At 60.8% G+C, this 17055-nt stretch overlaps 1 protein-coding gene across 8 annotated transcripts in view; it reads left to right on the top strand.

Moving 5' to 3' along the window:
* Positions 1-17055, top strand: part of DCTN1 (dynactin subunit 1) — a 72003-nt gene that overhangs the window by 46373 nt on the left and 8575 nt on the right. For 6 of the 8 annotated variants that reach the window (XM_074821673.1, XM_074821674.1, XM_074821670.1 and 3 more), the window contains 13 exons: positions 1814-1834; positions 4740-4928; positions 7970-8167; positions 9765-9969; positions 11028-11106; positions 12098-12257; positions 12623-12727; positions 13020-13211; positions 13567-13683; positions 14731-14883; positions 15419-15579; positions 16160-16328; positions 16691-16759. In XM_074821673.1, coding sequence (XP_074677774.1) covers positions 1814-1834; positions 4740-4928; positions 7970-8167; positions 9765-9969; positions 11028-11106; positions 12098-12257; positions 12623-12727; positions 13020-13211; positions 13567-13683; positions 14731-14883; positions 15419-15579; positions 16160-16328; positions 16691-16759 — 1818 coding nt within the window. The remainder of the gene's footprint in view (positions 1-1813; positions 1835-4739; positions 4929-7969; positions 8168-9764; positions 9970-11027; positions 11107-12097; positions 12258-12622; positions 12728-13019; positions 13212-13566; positions 13684-14730; positions 14884-15418; positions 15580-16159; positions 16329-16690; positions 16760-17055) is intronic. The other 2 variants (XM_074821677.1, XM_074821678.1) reach the window with 1 other exon arrangement.

Genomic DNA, 17055 nt, shown 5'->3' on the forward strand with positions numbered 1-17055 from the left:
CTTGGCTGCCGGGGTGAAACGCCCTGGCCCTCGGCCGCCGGCCTCTGCCCCGCACCGGGACGCCTTCGGTGCAGCAGGACGGCGGGGAGCCCCGTGTCCAGCGGTGGGGGCTCTCCCGGGGTGCCCCCCCCACCACAGCAGTGGAGCCGTGTGCTTGGCGAGGAGGGGGAGCATCTCCCGTGCATGGTTTGCAGAGTCCCTGAGGGAGGGGGTTTTTTTCAAATTTTTGGTGCCATTCAGTGTAATCTGTCCTGAGTAGGACTTTTGGAAGAGGCTGGAGTGCTCCTGAGGAGCTTATACCACTGCTCCTAAAGCAGCCCTGTATTTATCTGAGGGTTTTAAGCTGTTGTCATTATGTTTTCCTGGCAAATTTTGCCAAGCAGAAGACGTTCTGGAAGATGGGTATCTTCCCTCGGTATTGAAATGAGCCTCCTGTTGAGTGCAGCCTTTTAGAAAAGACTGGAAGTGAGAAAAAATAGGATTTAGCCTAAGTAATGCAATAGGTAATCGGCTATTTAGAAGTGATAACACATCCAGTTCTAATCTATATTTAAAAAAGATAAGTAGCTCTAAGGTCTCTCAGCTCGTTTGTCGAGGCCTTGGGTGGGAATACGAGCGTTGGTTCCGAGTATCCGAGAGAAGGTGCGGAGGGGGGTGCGCTGCTGGGCCCGGCGCTGGGTCCCGGGCTGAGCGCTCGCTGAGGGCTACGACCAAGTCTCGCCCGCGGCAGCGTCCCCGGGTGGGGTCACATGGCAGTGTTTTGATCGATCTTTTCCATTCTTGGGTTACATGGAGCTGTGCATTAGGTAATAGAATGAAAAATGAAGCAGAATGTGAAAAGCTTGAGCGCTGCCCGTCCAGCTCCGAGGGCTGCCAGCCCCACTGTTACCTGATGTATCGGTTATGGTTGGGGTGTTTGTTAAGGGGAAAAATATTTGTTCTGATGTATAAGAGCACAGCAAAGGGGTGCGGAGAGGGGCGGCGCAGCCTCCCCACCTCGGACGTGAGAGCACCCGCTCGGTGACTGCTGCGTTACTGTGACGCTGCACGTGCAAACGGTGGGTGGATTCCGGAGGGGTGGGGGGGTGGGTGGAGGGTCCTGCCTTGAAATCAGTGGGTGCATTTATTTCCAGAAATGAAAATATGGGAGTGTTTGGGAAGAAGCTCCATGTTGTCCCTGTGAGTTTTATGACTAAAGGGAAATAAGAGCCTGGGGGCTGCAGCATGTCTGTGGCAGCTGGTTTGGTGATGCTCTGGGCGCCTCAGAAAACCAAAGGGCCAAGAGGAAGGGAAAAAAGATTTTTTTTTTAAAATAACCCCCCCTCAACCTCACACGGGAGCAACCTCTCGGGAGGGTGTGCCGAGTTAAACCCGCTCCTTGTCGGGCGGCTCTGCCTTAGGCTGCAGTGGCTCCCAGCCTGACCCAGGGCAGCCCAGATTTTGCCTTCGAAGCTCAAGATCTCTCAGAAATAAAAGGGGCGTCTGCCCTGGGGGTGTCTGCCAGGCTCCTGCCGAGGGGAACAGCAGGGCTGGAGCTCGGCAGGCGAGTGGTCTCCGGTCTGAGCTGCCGCCGGGCTCCGTCTCCGCCTTCCCGGTGGAGCGCTGCGAGCAGGGTTCCGCCCGGGGAGCGCGGGTTGACGAGCTCCTCCACCTGATGCCACCGCGCACACTAATTGCCGTCATGTCTTTTTGTTTCCTTTCCCTTGTTCTCTGCTGCATCTGCTGCTGCGCTGCTGCGGTCTGTCCCTCTGCTCCTGTCTGTCCCTGTGTGAGTGTCTCTCCTCCTCTGCCTTCCGCTCCCGGTGCCCTCCAGACCACCGTCCGGCGGCCCAAGGTGAGGCTCTGAGCACCCCCTCTGCCCTCCTGGGAACCCCAACCTGCCTCATCTCTTGCCCTTCCATCTCGCGGAGGAGCTCTCAGGAGCCTCCTGCTCCTCTGGAGCCCATCTGAATTGCTGGGGACGGCCTGTCCAGGCAAAATGTCCGTGGAAAAGCTTCGTGCTCTGAGCCAGAGCGGGGCATGGAGCGGGGTAGTGATGCCCGGCCTGGCTAGCAGAGCATGCTGCTCAGTGGCCCTGTTCATGTTACTCCTTCCTTCTCGGTGGCTGCCGTCTCCGGGCGGCCAGGGGGCAGATTTTCAGCGGGGCCTCGAGGGTGTCTTGGGGCTGAGAGCTGGGTGGTGTCAGCCTGGATTCTGCATTTGGGCAGGGTCTGTCCCAGGCAGCAGGACAAGAGGACACATGGCTAGAGGAGAACAGGCAAGGGAGCCTTGAAAAACTCTAATAGCCAAGTTATAGGTTGTAAATGGTAAATTTTTTTTTCCCCTCTGTGAAGGGGTACAGTGCAGGGAGGGCTTTATGATGTGTACAACAGACTCAAACCAGGGCAGTGACGGATTCATTCCGTCCCTGGGCAGCTGGGATCCCGACTGCCAGGCATCTCGCTTTCCCCTCCAAAAAAATATCCTGTTAACTGTCATTTTGGCACTGCAGGGCCAGAGCCTGGGCTGAGGTAGGACCTCATGGGGGGAAGAACGTGTGACGGAAGTGTATGAACACAGCGGGAGGAGGTTAAAATTTCCCCTGAAACGTCTTCCCCCAGACACCTGGGACGCAGCAAGGGTTTTACTGTGAGTGCGTGTGATGCTTTTGCAGGGAGGCAGAGGAGCGAGCTCGAGGGAAGCAGCTTTTACCTGCTGGTGTGGCTTTGAAGCCAATTTCCAATCCCAGCTGTGAGTTTACCCTTTAGCAGGGCGAGTCCTGGAGAGCTCTCGGTGCCCCCGGTGCCATCGCCCGCGGTTTGAACAGTGTCCTTGTGCTGGAGAGGAGCCGGGAGTGGATGTCCTGTGTGACCTCCTCCTGCTCCTTCGGCCTCACATCGACCCTGGGCGGGAGTTAGATGGAGCTGAAGACACCCTGCACACGCGCGTTGAGACCAGAGCTGCTGCCCGTGTCGCGCAGCCGCCGGCGGGCCCCTCTCGAGCCGTTGCAGCCGATCCCGGCCGGGCGCAGCGACGTGTCGGCTGCTTCCTCTGGCACCTCGCACCTTCCGGGGTTCCTGGGAATGGATTTCCAGCAGGAACCGTTAGCGAGGGCTGTCCCGTAGCTGGGCAGAGGGCTCTAGGAGATGCCAGGCTGCATTTTGGCCCTTTCTGGAAGGACAGTACATCCCGTGGGCAGGAACGGGAACAACGTCCTTGTTTTGTGTGTTTCTTGGAGGTGGCACGTGTGGCTCGGTGCCACGGAGACTGTTCCCAGGCTGGGGCTCGCACCGTCCCTGGGAGAACCCGGGGTCCCACCTGGGAGGGGGAGGCTGAGCTGCCTGCCCATCCGTGGGGCGTCTTACCTGTCGCAGCCCAGTGAGCTCAGATTTGCCTAAAATCAGCGAGGAGTCGGCAGGAGGTGTGGCTGCCGCATGGCTCGCGAGTGCCCGGTTCCTCCGTCCTGCTGCCGCGTCAGCAGGCAGGCGCAGAGGGGAGTGGGTGCTGCCCCATCCCGGCCGTGTCCGTGCACGCACCTGGCCAGCCCGGGCTGAGCCACACGGCCTGCCGAACCGCAGCCACAAAGCCAGCCAAGGAGTGAAATAAAGAGTCAGGAAACTGCTTCACACAGCCACAGAGGCGAGTGCTGCAGCAGGAGAGGGCTGTGAGGAGCAGCAGAGGTTTTCCTTCAGCCATCGGCCTCCCCCGGGCACCTGGGTTCCCCACTGGTGAAGCAGCTCTCTGCTGCTCTGGTTCCTCCAAGCTCCACTGGTTTTCACTGGTCTCTGGTGAACTTGCTACTCTTCCATTTTCTCCTTCTGTTCCCCTAAAATTCGGTGCCTGGTCCCCGCAGCGGGCGTGGCTGCAGACGGGGCGCGGAGCCGGGCGCCTGCCGCAGCGCGTCCCCGGTGGCGCGTGGGCACGGCAGTGCCGGGCTGGGGCAAACGCCTGGCAGCGGCTGTGTCCCGTCGTGTTCCCAGCTGTGGAGGACGGGCAGGGGCAAAACCTTCCCAGCTCCCATCTCGGTGTGCCTTGAGGTTTTCCTGTCTCATCCTCCAGAGCTGGAACACCAAAACCTCTGCAGACACAACCGAGGTCCCTCGTTAGTCCCTGCCCCATCCCCTCTGGCCACTCGCTCGACACGCGGGGTCTGTCCCCGTGTCCCCAGGGGTGAGCTGGCCTTGCTGGGAAGGGCCAGGATGTGCGTCCGCACCGGCAGCAGCAGCTCAGGGAGCTGTGGTAGCACGAGGAAGTGAATGCAGCGTGTGGGGAGAGGCCGTCTTTACTGCCCCTCATACTGCAGGAGGGAGGAGAGGGGCTCCTCCTGTCTCAGGCCCATGTGCTCAGAAAGAGATCCATTTGGGTTTTTTAGCTACATCAGAGGCGTAATGAAATTTGACCTTTCCCTTCAGCAACTGCCTATGTGTGGATTTTGGCCGAGCCAGACTCCTCCTGGAGTAAGATGAGAGCGTTCACACTGCTGGGGAGGCCCTGCGGTGGTGCCGGGCCTCAGCACGCTGTGGGTCCAGGGACGGCGAGGGCGCGGGCACGAGCTGTTCTGCCAGTGACATCCCTGCTGTCCCCCTGCTCCAGCTGCGTGGGGACTGCGACTCCATGAGACAGCGGCTGCCCTGGAGAAAGGAAACCGGAGCTCGTTTCAGCAGTGGTGAAGCGTCAGGGAGACGGAGCGGTCCTGGAAGCGTCGTCGCCCTCGAAACGCGCCCATCTGATTTTTTCCCCTCGACCGTGTTGTTTTGCAGCCCACCCGGACCCCCAATTCTGCAGCGTCCAGCGGCACGGCCGGGCCCTCGGGCTCGGCCTCGGCCTCCGGCGGGGAGATGAGCAGCAGCGAGCCCAGCACCCCCGCTCAGACACCACTGGTGGCCCCGGTGATTCCAACGCCCTCCCTCACCTCGCCGGTGGCACCCCCGGTTCCCTCACCCACAAAGGTAAGCTGTGGCCTGGGGTGGGAGGTCCTGAGGGGAGGAGGAGGAGAAGGAGGAGGAAGAGGGGACAAGATGTGCTCTGCCGGGTCCTGGCGGGGGGTGCAAGGCTGTGAGGCGTCATGGGGTTTAGGCCCCGTGGTCTGTGGGAGGAGCAGAGCTGGCGGGCGACCGGGGACGGCGTGGGGGGGTCGGGCAGGGGCTCACGCGGAGGCTGACCTGCCGAAGCTGGAAGGACATTTCTGAAGAGGGGCTGCCGCGGCTTCATTCAGTTCCCGATGCACGTTGTCCTGTCCCGGGTGCCCGCGGGACATGGGCAGCCTCAGAGCGGGTTGGTGGGGAACGTGCTGGGGGCGTCGAGGCTCCAAGTCGGAGCTTGAACCCGCTGGCAAGGGGGGAGCTTGGCTGCCTTAAATCCAGGGGAGGAGCTGGACGAGAACTGGGAGAACTGGGGCGGAGGGACTGGCCGTGGATGCGCTTGAGATAAGAAAACCACTTAGAGGGGTCCACTCTTTCCCAAACTGGGGTGTTTCTAGTAATTGTATCAGCACGGTTATCCCATTTTTGATCTTTAAAATAGTTTTTCATTACTTCCGCCCAGCTTTGTATTAATTAGTTAAAATCAGAGCTTGTGAAAGATTTGGGGCATGAGGGCAATGAATTAATAACGTGAGAGGGCAGAGAGCTCGTTCTGAGGTTGTGTGTTGAGGAAAAGGCTGGAAAAGCCACTACCTGGTGTGGGGGGTGTCCCCACTCCCCCGAGTTCCCCACGAGGACTCTGGGAACGGGTTTATCTAACGGATGCCAAAACCATTCGCTCGATGGCCCCTGTATGGCCAGGGCCGAGGCAGCAGCGCAGGAGCGAGGGACATCCGTGTGGTTTTCCTGTGCTGCTTGACATCGCATGGGATTTTTTGTAAAATCTGTTCCTTAATGTCAGGCAGCTTTGTGATTTTTAAGCTTTGGTCACATGTGCTACTGCCAAAAGAGGGGGGTGGTGTCCTTGCTGCTGTTGTCGGCCTTCACGGGAGCTGGGCTGGCCGAGAGAGAACCAGCAAGTACAGGACGGGTTTTCCCTGGCGGGGGCTCACGGGGGGGTTACGCGGCCGCTGCTGTGGGCTCGGGCGGGCGCTGGGGAAGAGCGCGGAGCCATCTCGGAGCGGGGGGTCTCTGCCTTCGGGCAGCTGCCCTGCTCTTGGCACAGGCTCTCGTGGCGGCTGCAAGCGCGGGGAGTGGGACTGCGGCGTCCGGGTGCCGGGGGGAGCCGGGGGTCTGTTGCCCAGCACCGACACAGAATTTACACCAGATGGGACCTGGGGTGGAACTGGGGTTTTCTTTAAACGGGTGGACACGGGGCTGTCCCTCTCCTCCAAGGCGTGTGGTGACAGGGAATGGGGTGATGGGCGCGTGTGGCAGCACGGGACTTTCGGGTGGTGCCAGGGAGGAGCTGCCACGGTGAGGGTGGGTCTGGAGGGGCTGTGGGACCTTGTCCATGGGGACAGCTGGAGCTTGGCTGGACGGGCCCGGAGCAGCCTGATCCGCTCTGCACAACTGAGTGGGGAGCAGAGCCCAGGCTCACCTCTCCCACCCTCCATCACTCCCCGCTTCTGCAAACGCTTTTGGTGGGGGATTTGTGTTGCGGACAGGCCGACGTAATGGAGGGTGGCCTCTGTCTCCAGAGCAGCCTGGCAGCATCTCCACGAAGGCCGGGTGACCGCTGCCCAAGGCTCTGGTTTGACGAGTGCACACGTGGAAATGGCCCTGTCAGCTCTGGAGCGGGGAGCTGGGGGGTCGTGCCTCCACCCGGGGGGCCCCCCCAGAACGGCTGGTGCCTGCTGGTGTGATACCCCCGAGGCTTTGTGCCTTTCCTGCAGATCTCCCGTTACAGTACAGCCCTTTAGCAGCGCGGGGGCCCCCCTTGCCACCGTTTTAAGGCGAGTCGGGTGCGCCTTTCCCCTCGGAACGCGAGAGCCTTGTGCCAGGGCGGGATGCGACCCCCGAGGGGGCTGCGTTTGCGTCTGGGTGGGAATCTCGAGCCCGTGTCCCTTCCCCGCGCGCCGGGTTTGGCCTCGAGGTAATGCAGCAGCGCCGTCACTGCAGCCTCCCCCGCGCCGCGGCGTGCTGGCGCTCGCATGCGCCTCAAGCTGCCTCTTTTACTACAGCTAAAGCTGGTTTCACGCTGACGCCCAACTAACACGGCCCAAACGTGCTTAGAGCAGGAGGGGCTGAGTTCAGAGGGGTGAATTCAGCAGGAATAGCCCTGGGCAGCCGCCTCTGTGTGGGTAACGGGCTGGAAAAGCCTTGGAGAAGGTCTCAGGACACCCCGGCGAGCTGCTCTGGGCTGCGGAGGCAGGAGGATTCCTGGGTTTTAGGCTCGTCCCGCGCTTGCCCCTGTAGAGCTGCCCCGGCTCTGACACACGGCTGGTTACCACACGCACTGGCCCCGCGGGTGGGGAGCGCAGGGGAGCCCCCCCAGACGTCCGCCGTGCTCGTGGAGGGGTGCTGGGGGAGGAGGGAAGGGGAGCAGCTCACTGGAGCGCAGGGTGCGCCCTGCGCGTGTGTCGGCCCATTTCTGGATGGCGCACGAGTAACTAAACCCCCGGCTGCTGGGAGTCGTCCTGCCGCACACGTCGTTTCTCAGAGCCCGTCTGTAAGGTCGGGTTCTGTTGGTGAAAACATGTTTCTTGTGTGCCCTGGCTCGGGAGGAGGGGTACTGCAGGGTGAGCTCGGGCGCGTTAGTGGTGGGGTTTGGTTGGTTTGGGTTTGGTTTTAAAGGATTTAAATCCCAGTGAAGGTGCTCAGGACTTTTTGCCAGCCAAAAGGTTTTTGTCAGCGTGTCAAGGAGGGTTTATCGCACGTCGTATGTGGAGTGAAAATCAACAGATTAAAATGTCAGGTGGACTCTACCTACAGGTTCTTCTAAACCTGCCCCAGTAACGCTGCCCAAAGACAACCCAGCCCATGGGTCAGGGCCTGTGTGGGTTGAGCTCAGCTCTCCCCAAAGGATGTGGCTGCTCCTTTCGGTAATTCTTGGTTTGATGTTGTAGGAGGAGGAAAATTTGCGTTCTCAAGTGAGGGACCTGGAGGAGAAATTGGAGACGCTGAAGATAAAGCGAAATGAAGACAAAGCCAAGCTTAAAGAGCTCGAGAAGTACAAGATCCAGCTGGAGCAGGTACAAGAATGGAAGAGCAAAATGCAGGAACAACAGGCTGATCTCCAGAAACGTTTGAAGGAGGCCAAAAAGGTGAGTGTCCGTGGGGAGCCGGGCAGCTGGCAGGACGGGCCCCAGCGTGGCGGCAGCCGCGGTTCCGCGGTTCAACCCACTGTCGCGGCTCTGCCAGCGCAGCGGGAGGGGCACTGTGCCCCAACCTGCCCATAAACTGCCAGCCCCACCTTCAAAAGCTCAAATAAAACTCCTGAAGATCTCGCAGCTGACTCCAGAGCTCGGTGGACTCAGGCAGCTTTGGGGCGTTGCCGTGTGTTGAGGTTTCCGAGCCAGCCCCGGAGCTCGGGATCTCTTCGCCTCTCCCTGTGCTGACCCGCAGCCTCAGCGTTCCCGCCGGCCCAGTGCCTGAACAATTTCTTGATCATTCTTGAACGATTTTTAGAACTGCCACACCTGCTTGGTGGAAGGTTTTTTATTTGCTCTTTGGTGAAGCAGCAGCTTGTCCTGCCTCTTGCTTCTGTGTTGTGCTAAAGCGCTCAGGCAGCGTGTTCTTAGAGCAGTTACATCCCAACAGGGTTTTGTTTGAAACACAGCATTAACATAAGCTTTTGTTTTGTTGTACTGAGTTGAGAATTGGCATCGAGTCTGTTTGGGAATCTCGGGAGCTGTTCTTAAGCAGTGATTAGATGATCCAGTCCTCTGGAGCCTCGTCTGAGCCAAGCCTGTGGTGATGGGGATCGGGGAAGGCTGGGGGGGGTGAGGGCTCTTAGCGATGTGTATAAATACCTGACGGGGGAGTGAAGAAGACGGAGCCAGACTCTTCCCCGTGGTGCTCCCTGAGAATGAAAGAAGAAAGGGGCACAAACCGAAATGTGGGAAATTCAGTTTAAACATCAGAAAAGCCCTTTCCCCCATGAAGGTGGCTCAGAGGCGGTTGGGATCCCGATCCCCGGGGACATACATCATGTCGCTCCTGGCCGGCTCTGGGGTCAATTCCTCTCCCTGGTGGCTTCCTGTCCCCATCCTGACTGTCTAACGTAGGCTTTAATTTGGTAAAACTCATCTCGCTTTAGCTAAACTCACAGCTTTGAGCCTGGCCCTGCAGGGCTTGTGGTGAGTCAGTGCCAACGAAAGCCCCGGGGCTTTGGAGCTGATGAGTCTTTATGGGAACATTTCTCCTGTGGCTCTTGCTCAGCCCCGCTTTGGGGTGTCTTCTGAAATATCTGCTGCAGGTTGGGGATTTCCCTCTTCCCCTTCTCCCCGGGGACAGGTTCCAGGCAGAAGGCAGGACCTGCTGGCAAAGGGCCTTTCGCTTCTCTGCCCCGACTTTCCAGGGTGGGTTCTTGGTTTGTTTCCCCGGTGATTTATTTGATTGTCTGCTCCGGTACAAGCCTGGGTGTTTTCTGTCTTCGCATCTGTCTCTCCTCACCTGCAGAGGGTTTTTCTGCTGGGCTCTTCGGTGGATGGGAGAAGGTGTGAAGCCAGAGGGGGGAGCTGGGCACCCCGGGGCGCCGGCCTTCCCCTCTCAGACCAGATAATTCACTGGGCTTGATCCTCCTCTGGGAGAGCCCCGAGAGACAGAATTGTCCGAGGCTCGTTGTTTGTGAGAGGGGTCTCTCCATTGCTGGCCTGGGGCTTCCAGGGTCTTCTCACCCGCGCGTGTGCTTGGCCGCAGGAAGCCAAAGATGCCCTGGAAGCCAAGGAGCGCTACATGGAGGAGATGGCAGACACCGCCGACGCCATCGAAATGGCGACTCTGGACAAGGAGATGGCAGAAGAGCGAGCGGAGTCCCTGCAGCAGGAGGTGGACTCCCTGAAAGAGAAGGTGGAATATCTCACGATGGACCTGGAGATCCTCAAGCACGAGATCGAAGAGAAAGGTGGGAAGGGGTCAGCTTTCGGGTGGTCTCAGCCTGGGTCCCGCTGCGTGCAGGAGCTCCTCGCTGGGGAGGACGTTTGGCTGCGGCGGGGCAGCTGCGGCGGGGCCGAGGCTTTGCCTCTGCGATTGCCCCTGCAGCCGCGGGAGCTTCCTGCTGCCTCCTGGGCCCCGCTTGGCCAGCGCAGCTCTGGCCTCACACCTGGGCCGGGCAGCAGCTCCGCTGCAGCTTCACTTGGGTCCCGGCCTCCCTGGGAGGGCAGAGATGGAGCTGCTGTGCCTGGGAGTCTGCAGACAAGGGTTCCTGTCCTGGGCTTAGAGGAGCTCAGGCTTTAGTTTTAATGCTTCCCTGGGACGGTGGGTCCCAGCCCAAAAGGTGTTTGACTGGGACAGGCTTTATGTGGGAGGCAACACAACGGCTTTGGTTGCTTATTGATCCAACCCCTCTTCGGCTTCGCACTGAGCGCAGCTTCCAAACCAGTGCCCTGCCCTTGTTTTGGTTCTCCTGGGGCCTTTCAGCTCTTGGTATTCAAGGTGAGCTTTAAAAATTACACACAGCAGGGAGCGAGCCGGCTGTTCCACACTTGTAGTGTTGGGGCTCACCTGAAAACAACGTCAGACCTGTAGAAGCAGCGGCTGCTCGGGTGGGCTGAGGGATGTGGCGAAGGCAAACGTGTCAAGGGACTGCGAAAACGCAGGAGAGGTGGGAACAGCCTGCGGGGAGACGTGGAAATTTCTGAGAGGAGCAACATCTTTGATCTGAATTTGCTGTCACTGAGCTGCGAGGGCCGGGAGGGTTGAGAGCTGAGAGCCCTCAGGGTACCCAGCGATCCGTAACTCTGCCCGGCTCTGGCGCGGGCACAGCCTGAGTGTCGGTTCCGTGGCTCCTCGTCTGTGCCCGCCCAGTTTGGCAGCGTCGGGGAAATGTCCCAACCCGCCAGTGCCGGGCTGGGGCGCAGGAGAGGGGCTTGGCATGACCCAGCTGTGGCGGCGCTCGGCGAGCCGCATCCTTTTGCCGCTGCTCTTCCCGCACAACGTGGTGACGCTTCCCTCCCGCCGCAGGCTCGGATGGAGCAGCGTCCAGTTACCAGGTCAAACAGCTGGAAGAGCAGAACGCGAGACTCAAGGAAGCTCTTGTAAGGTAGGAGACCCCGTGTGCTCCCCCAGGGCTGGGACGCTGCCGGCAAAGTTCGTTTCTGTGAGAGCCGCGGTCTGACAGCGGTTGGTGCTGGAGTGCGGATCCCGATGCTCCTCCAGAGCGTAATGCTGGCTGGGCTCGGCTTGTCCCGGAGCCCCACTGCTGCTTCAGCGCGCGACAAGGAGGGGAGAATCTCCTGTCACGGGAGACCAGTGTAGGTTGGGAGGAAACGAGCTGCTTCAGAGGTGGGTCCCTCCGGGTGCCGCACCGCTGCGGCTCAGCACGTGCAGGGCGCAAAGTCTCACCTCTGGTGCAGGGAACAGCCTGGCCCATAGGCCAGGAAGAGATAGGGGAGGTGGAGGCGTCCCCCTCCTGATAGCAAACACAAGGCAGCGCCTTGCAGGGGCTCCCAAAGCAGCGAGTGTTTGGGGTGGGAGCTGTAATGGAGCTCTGGGGCAGAGGAGCTGCCAGTGCTCACACTCCCCAGGCAGAGCTGGGCTCCGGGGCCTCAGAACACACAGAGGCAAAGCTCCGGTCTCGGGGCATGACGAGGCGCCTTTCCCTCTTTGTGTTTTGTCTTTTTTCTGCTGCTGACCTTCTCTTCTACGCTGGGAAGACCTGTGAACATGACTTATTTTTCTTTGCTCGCTGGGTTCTTGCTTTCTGTGCTTTAGCCTGTCCCATTTACAGCTCTTCTGCCTGTCTCTGTTTTCCTACATTCTCTTCCGCTCTCCCCATCCCGTCGCTCTCGTTTCCTTCAAAGGAAGGTGCCGTCTCAGGCCCCGATTCCCCTCACCCCTCGCAGTTAAGGAGCTGTTCCCTGGGGACGCTGCCCATGTCCCCCCCAGCAGGACAGGGTGGGCGCCCAGTGTGGGCAGGGGGTCTTGGCGCTGCTGGTGCCCACTACGAGCAGCCTCCGGGGAGGGGCTGGCTCCTCCCGCGTGGTGTCCGGGTCTCCGCTGGGCTGGTGACAGCGCGGGTTGCTCTGTCCAAGGATGCGGGACTTGTCCGCGTCGGAGAAGCAGGAACACGTGAAGCTTCAGAAGCAAATGGAGAAGAAAAACACAGAGCTGGAGTCGCTGCGTCAGCAGAGGGAGAAGCTTCAGGAGGAGGTGAAGCAGGCAGAGAAAACGGTTGATGAACTGAAGGAGCAGGTGAGTTTGGGGCCATTTGGGGCAGTTTGGGGCACTGAGCAGCTGCCGTTGGGACCAGCTTGGGCCACCTCCTGGCACAGAGCGCTGCCCGCTAGCTGCTCTCGGAGAGCCACGCTCGGCGGTGCTGCTGCAGGGACGAATAATTCTGGGTCCCCGGCGCTCCTGGTTCGTTTTTCTCCCGCGGATGCTGCTCTCTGCTGTCAGGAGGGGCCTTATGCTCCATCTGGCAAATGGCCGGGGAGGTGGGTTCACCAGCCACATCCCCTCGCCAGGCAGAGCCATCCCGCGGTGGCGTAAAAGGCCCCGTGAGCCGCTCGCTGCGGCGCCTCCAGCGCCAGGCCGGGCTCTGACACCTGCGCTTGCAGGTGGACGCTGCTCTGGGCGCTGAAGAGATGGTGGAGACTCTGACGGAGAGAAACCTGGACCTGGAGGAGAAGGTCCGGGAGCTGCGTGAGACTGTTGGGGACCTGGTAAGTCAGGTGACTCCGGGGTAAGGGCCGGGACCGGAGGGTTTGCGCCGCTTCCTGCCCACCCACAGCGTGGCTGCACCGATGCGGGGGCTGCTGCGGCCGACGGCCCGGCACCGGGGCTGCCCAAGGCACTGGGAGCTGCCTGGCGGCGGGGCCGGGGGCGCTGGGGAACCCCTCTGCAGGTGTCATCCCGAGCGCCACACCCTCGTGTCCCCTCGCAGCCTGGGGTGCCCCTCTGCCCTCGCTGGCTGCCCGTGGCGTAACCGCGTCCCGCGCTGCCTCCTCCTTGCAGGAAGCCATGAACGAGATGAACGACGAGCTGCAGGAAAATGCCCGCGAGACGGAGCTGGAGTTACGGGAGCAGCTGGACATGGCGACGGCGCGGGTCCGCGAGGCGGAGAAGCGCGTGGAGGCGGCGCAGGAGACCGTGGCCGACTACCAACAGACCATCAAAAAATACAGAGAGCTGACAGCACATCTCCAGGTGTGCCTCCTGTGACCCCCTGCCCGTCCTTCTGCCTCCTGTGACCCCCTGCCCGTCCTTCTGCCTCCTGTGACCCCCTGCCCGTCCTTCTGCCTCCCGTGACTCCCTGCCCGTCCTTCTGCCTCCTGTGACCCCCTGCCCATCCTTCTGCCTCCTGTGACCCCCTGCCCATCCTTCTGCCTCCTGTGACCCCCTGCCCATCCTTCTGCCTCCTGTGACCCCCTGCCCATCCTTCTGCCTCCCGTGACCCCCTGCCCATCTTTCTGCCTCCTGTGACCCTCTGCCCATCCTTCTGCCTCCTGTGACCCTCTGCTGGTTCCCCACGTGTCCCATCGCAGCTTCTCTCTGTGCTCAGGATGTGAACCGAGAGCTCATGAGTCAGCAAGAAGCATCCGCCGAGAAGCAGCAGCAGCCTCCTCCTGAGATGTTTGACTTCAAGATTAAGTTTGCGGAGACGAAAGCCCACGCCAAGGTGGGGGCAGCAGGAGAGCTGCACGCTGGGCCTGCGCACCAATCGGGGTGTGCTTGGCCCCATGCATGGGGCTCGCGGTGCCGGCGGGTGGGTGCCAGGCTTGGGGTGGGTGTTCCTGGCCTGCGGCGCTCGTGTCTGCCGGGGAAACGGGCTGAGGCAGCCCTCGGAGTGTTTCTGTCCCCTAAAGTTCAAATACTGCTGTGCAGAAAGGGATGGTTGCTTGTGAAAGAGTGTGCTCAGAGCTGACAGTGTTTTTATCATGCTGTGAGCGGTGGCTGGGAAGCAGCAACGCTTGTGAGCACAGATCTGGGGGTGACCTGGGCTGTGGTTAGGCTGGAGCTCCAGCCCAATCCTGGGCACCTCCACAGGGCACCAGTTGGTGAGGCCACTCCTCAATTACTGTGTTCAGTTTTGGGCCCCTCACCCCAAAAAGGCCATTGAATGGCTCGAGCGTGTCCAGAGAAGGGCAACGGAGCTGGTGCAGGGTCTGGAGCACAGGTGTGATGGGGAGCGGCTGAGGGAACTGGGGGGGTTTAGTGTGGAGAAGAGGAGGCTGAGGGGAGACCTCATGGCCCTCTGCAACTCCCTGAAAGGAGGGTGCAGAGAGGGGGGATGAGTCTCTTGAGCCAAGGAACCAGCGGCAGGCCAAGAGGGAATGGCCTCAAGCTGCGCCAGGGCAGGGTCAGACTGGCTCTTAGGAAGGATTTCTTTGCAGAAGGGGTTGTTGGGCGTTGGAATGGGCTGCCCAGGGCAGGGGGGGAGTCCCCATCCCTGGAGGGGTTGAAGAGTCGGGCTGACCCAGCGCTGAGGGATCTGGTGGAGTTGGGAACGGTCAGGGTGAGGTTCATGGTTGGGCTGGAGGAGCTTCAAGGGCTTTTCCAACCTCCATGATTCTGGGATTCTGTGGTTGGTCCTAATGAGAAATCTCTGCTGTGACAGCCGGGGAGCGAGGCTGGAGCTGTGTCCTGAGAGCACAGGAGCTTGTTAAAATACTGCCAGGGCTGGGGAGGGGCCAGGGCAGCCCTGAGCATGTGCTGTGTCCCACAGGCCATCGAGATGGAGCTGCGGCAGATGGAGGTGCAACAGGCCAACCGCCACGTCTCCCTCCTCACCTCCTTCATGCCCGACAGCTTCCTGCGGCACGGCGGGGACCACGACTGTGTCCTGGTGCTGCTGCTCATCCCGCGGCTCATCTGCAAGGTGGGTTGGCTGCCTCGGCCCCCACCTGCCTGGGGGGGCCAGGCCTTGGCTCCCGCCTTGCCGAGAGCTTCTGTTAATCCTTCGCAGCTTTGAGCTGGGGCTTATCTCCTGCGTTGGGCCGCTGGCGCTTGGAGCGTCGGCTTCAAACCCGCGGGTGCTGTTTGGGCTGACCAGGAGCCTGTGGCTGTGCCACGGCTTGGTGGCGAATACATCTTTTTCTTTCTGTCCTGGCTGAGTTTGGGATTTTGAATGTTTACTTGTTGGAGAACTTCCAGAATTGTCTGGGAGGAGGGAGCGGGAGAGTCAGCGGTTGGAGCCCTCAGCCACGGCGCCGTCAGGGCAGGGCTGGTGTGCGAGCCTCGGCCCCTCGCAGCTCTGGTCCCCCCTCACCCCCTTCTGCCCTGCAGAAATCCCTCCAGGAAGGGTTTGCTTCTTGTTAGTGGGGGCAAGGGGGGTGTTTGGCTGGCCTGCGGCCGAGCGGGGCGGGGCAGAGCCAGCGCAGGCAGACCCTGAAGGATTTCCCCCTCCCCGACAGGCCGAACTGATCAGCAAACAGGCGCAGGAGAAGTTCGAGCTGAGCGAAAACTGTGCGGAGCGCTCGGGCCTCAGGGGCGCGGCAGGAGAGCAGCTCAGCTTTGCTGCCGGGCTGGTCTATTCCCTGAGCCTGCTGCAGGCTACGCTGCACAAATATGAACAGTGAGTACCCAGCCCTGCTCCTCGCCCTCGGCTCCCACCCTCTCCACCGTGGGGAGCACAGAAAACCTCTGTGGCCTCGCGGCGGGGCCTGGACCCTCCGGAGTTAAAGAGATTTTGGTGGCTAGGCTAGAAAAAAGCTGAGGGCTCCCGTTTATTGCCTTGTGCTGGGGTATTCACTTTGCTGGTTTCCTCCCAAGAACTGACACGTGGCGGGATCCAGTTCTCAGGCACGCGTTGCTTGAGATGCCGTTGGGCAATGCCATCGGGCACCGGGATGGCTCTGGCTGGGGAGGGGTTTGCTCCCGGGGACGGGGCTCGGGCTGGTCCCTCTGCTCTGGCTGATGGACTCATGGAGCCTCCTCCCGCCTCCAGCACCAGCTCCTGGCCTGGAGAGCCGGGTGTTGTTCTGATCTGGAGCTCTGGCTCCCAGGTGGCCTCTCACACTCTGGTATTCTACCAAAATTTTGGTTTTTGTTCGCTGCTCTGGCTGCAGCGCTCCTGGGGTCCCGTGGGTGATCCTGGGGGGGTCAGTGCTCAGTGATCCCAGCCGAGCCCGACTGCGCCCACGCTCCCTCCCCAGGGCCCTGAACAAATGCAGCGTGGAGGTCTACAAGAAGGTGGGGATGCTCTACCCCGAGATGAGCGTCCACGAGCGCTCGCTGGACTTCCTGATCGAGCTGCTGCACAAGGACCAGCTGGACGAGACGGTCAACGTGGAGCCGCTGACCAAAGCCATCAAGTACTACCAGGTGTGTGCGCGGAGCCGAGCGCGGCGGCCTGGGGGCATTGTGCACGTGGCACACGTTGATCAGCTGCGAATAAGCTCGTGGGTAGCACTTTTTCACCTTGGGAGCGGCGGGACGTGAGCCGGGGCTGTGTGCTCTGTCCTGGGAGGACGCAGGCAGAAGGGACGTGGTCCTCCCACCCTGGGCCAGGGTTGCTGACCCTTTGAATTTAGGGTCACCGGCTTTTTTGGGGGGGCAGAGTCGTCACGGGGGCTGTGGTGGGGGTCAGCGTGAGAGTTTTAAAATGAGGCTCAACGTTTGGGGTGGTTTGTTGTGCATTTCCTCATTTGGACACATCTGAGGGGTGCTGATCTCTCTCCACGCAGCATCTGTACAGCATCCACCTGGCTGACCAGGCTGAGGACTGCACCATGCAGCTGGCCGACCACATCAAGGTGAGCGGGGAAAAAATAACCTGACTCTTTCCTTGGTGCCTGTTTTCTGCCTTTGCCCGTTGTGCTCCGCGCCCCAAGACCATGCTGTGAGTTAAGGGCCTCTTCTCCCCGTCGCGGTCACTCCTCCCCAGCTCCCACTGCCCGCAGGGGCACAGAGGCCATGAGGTCAGGGAAAGGGGAGGACGACGTGGGGCCGTTTGCCCTGCAGATATCTGGGTAGAAAGAGAAAAGCAGCAAGAACCTGGTGTCTGAGAGGGGGCCCCCAGCTTCTCGGGGGTAGCACCAACAGCCTGTGC

The sequence above is a fragment of the Strix aluco genome, chromosome 4 (assembly GCF_031877795.1).
Source record: "Strix aluco isolate bStrAlu1 chromosome 4, bStrAlu1.hap1, whole genome shotgun sequence".
Taxonomy (NCBI): Eukaryota; Metazoa; Chordata; class Aves; order Strigiformes; family Strigidae; genus Strix; species Strix aluco.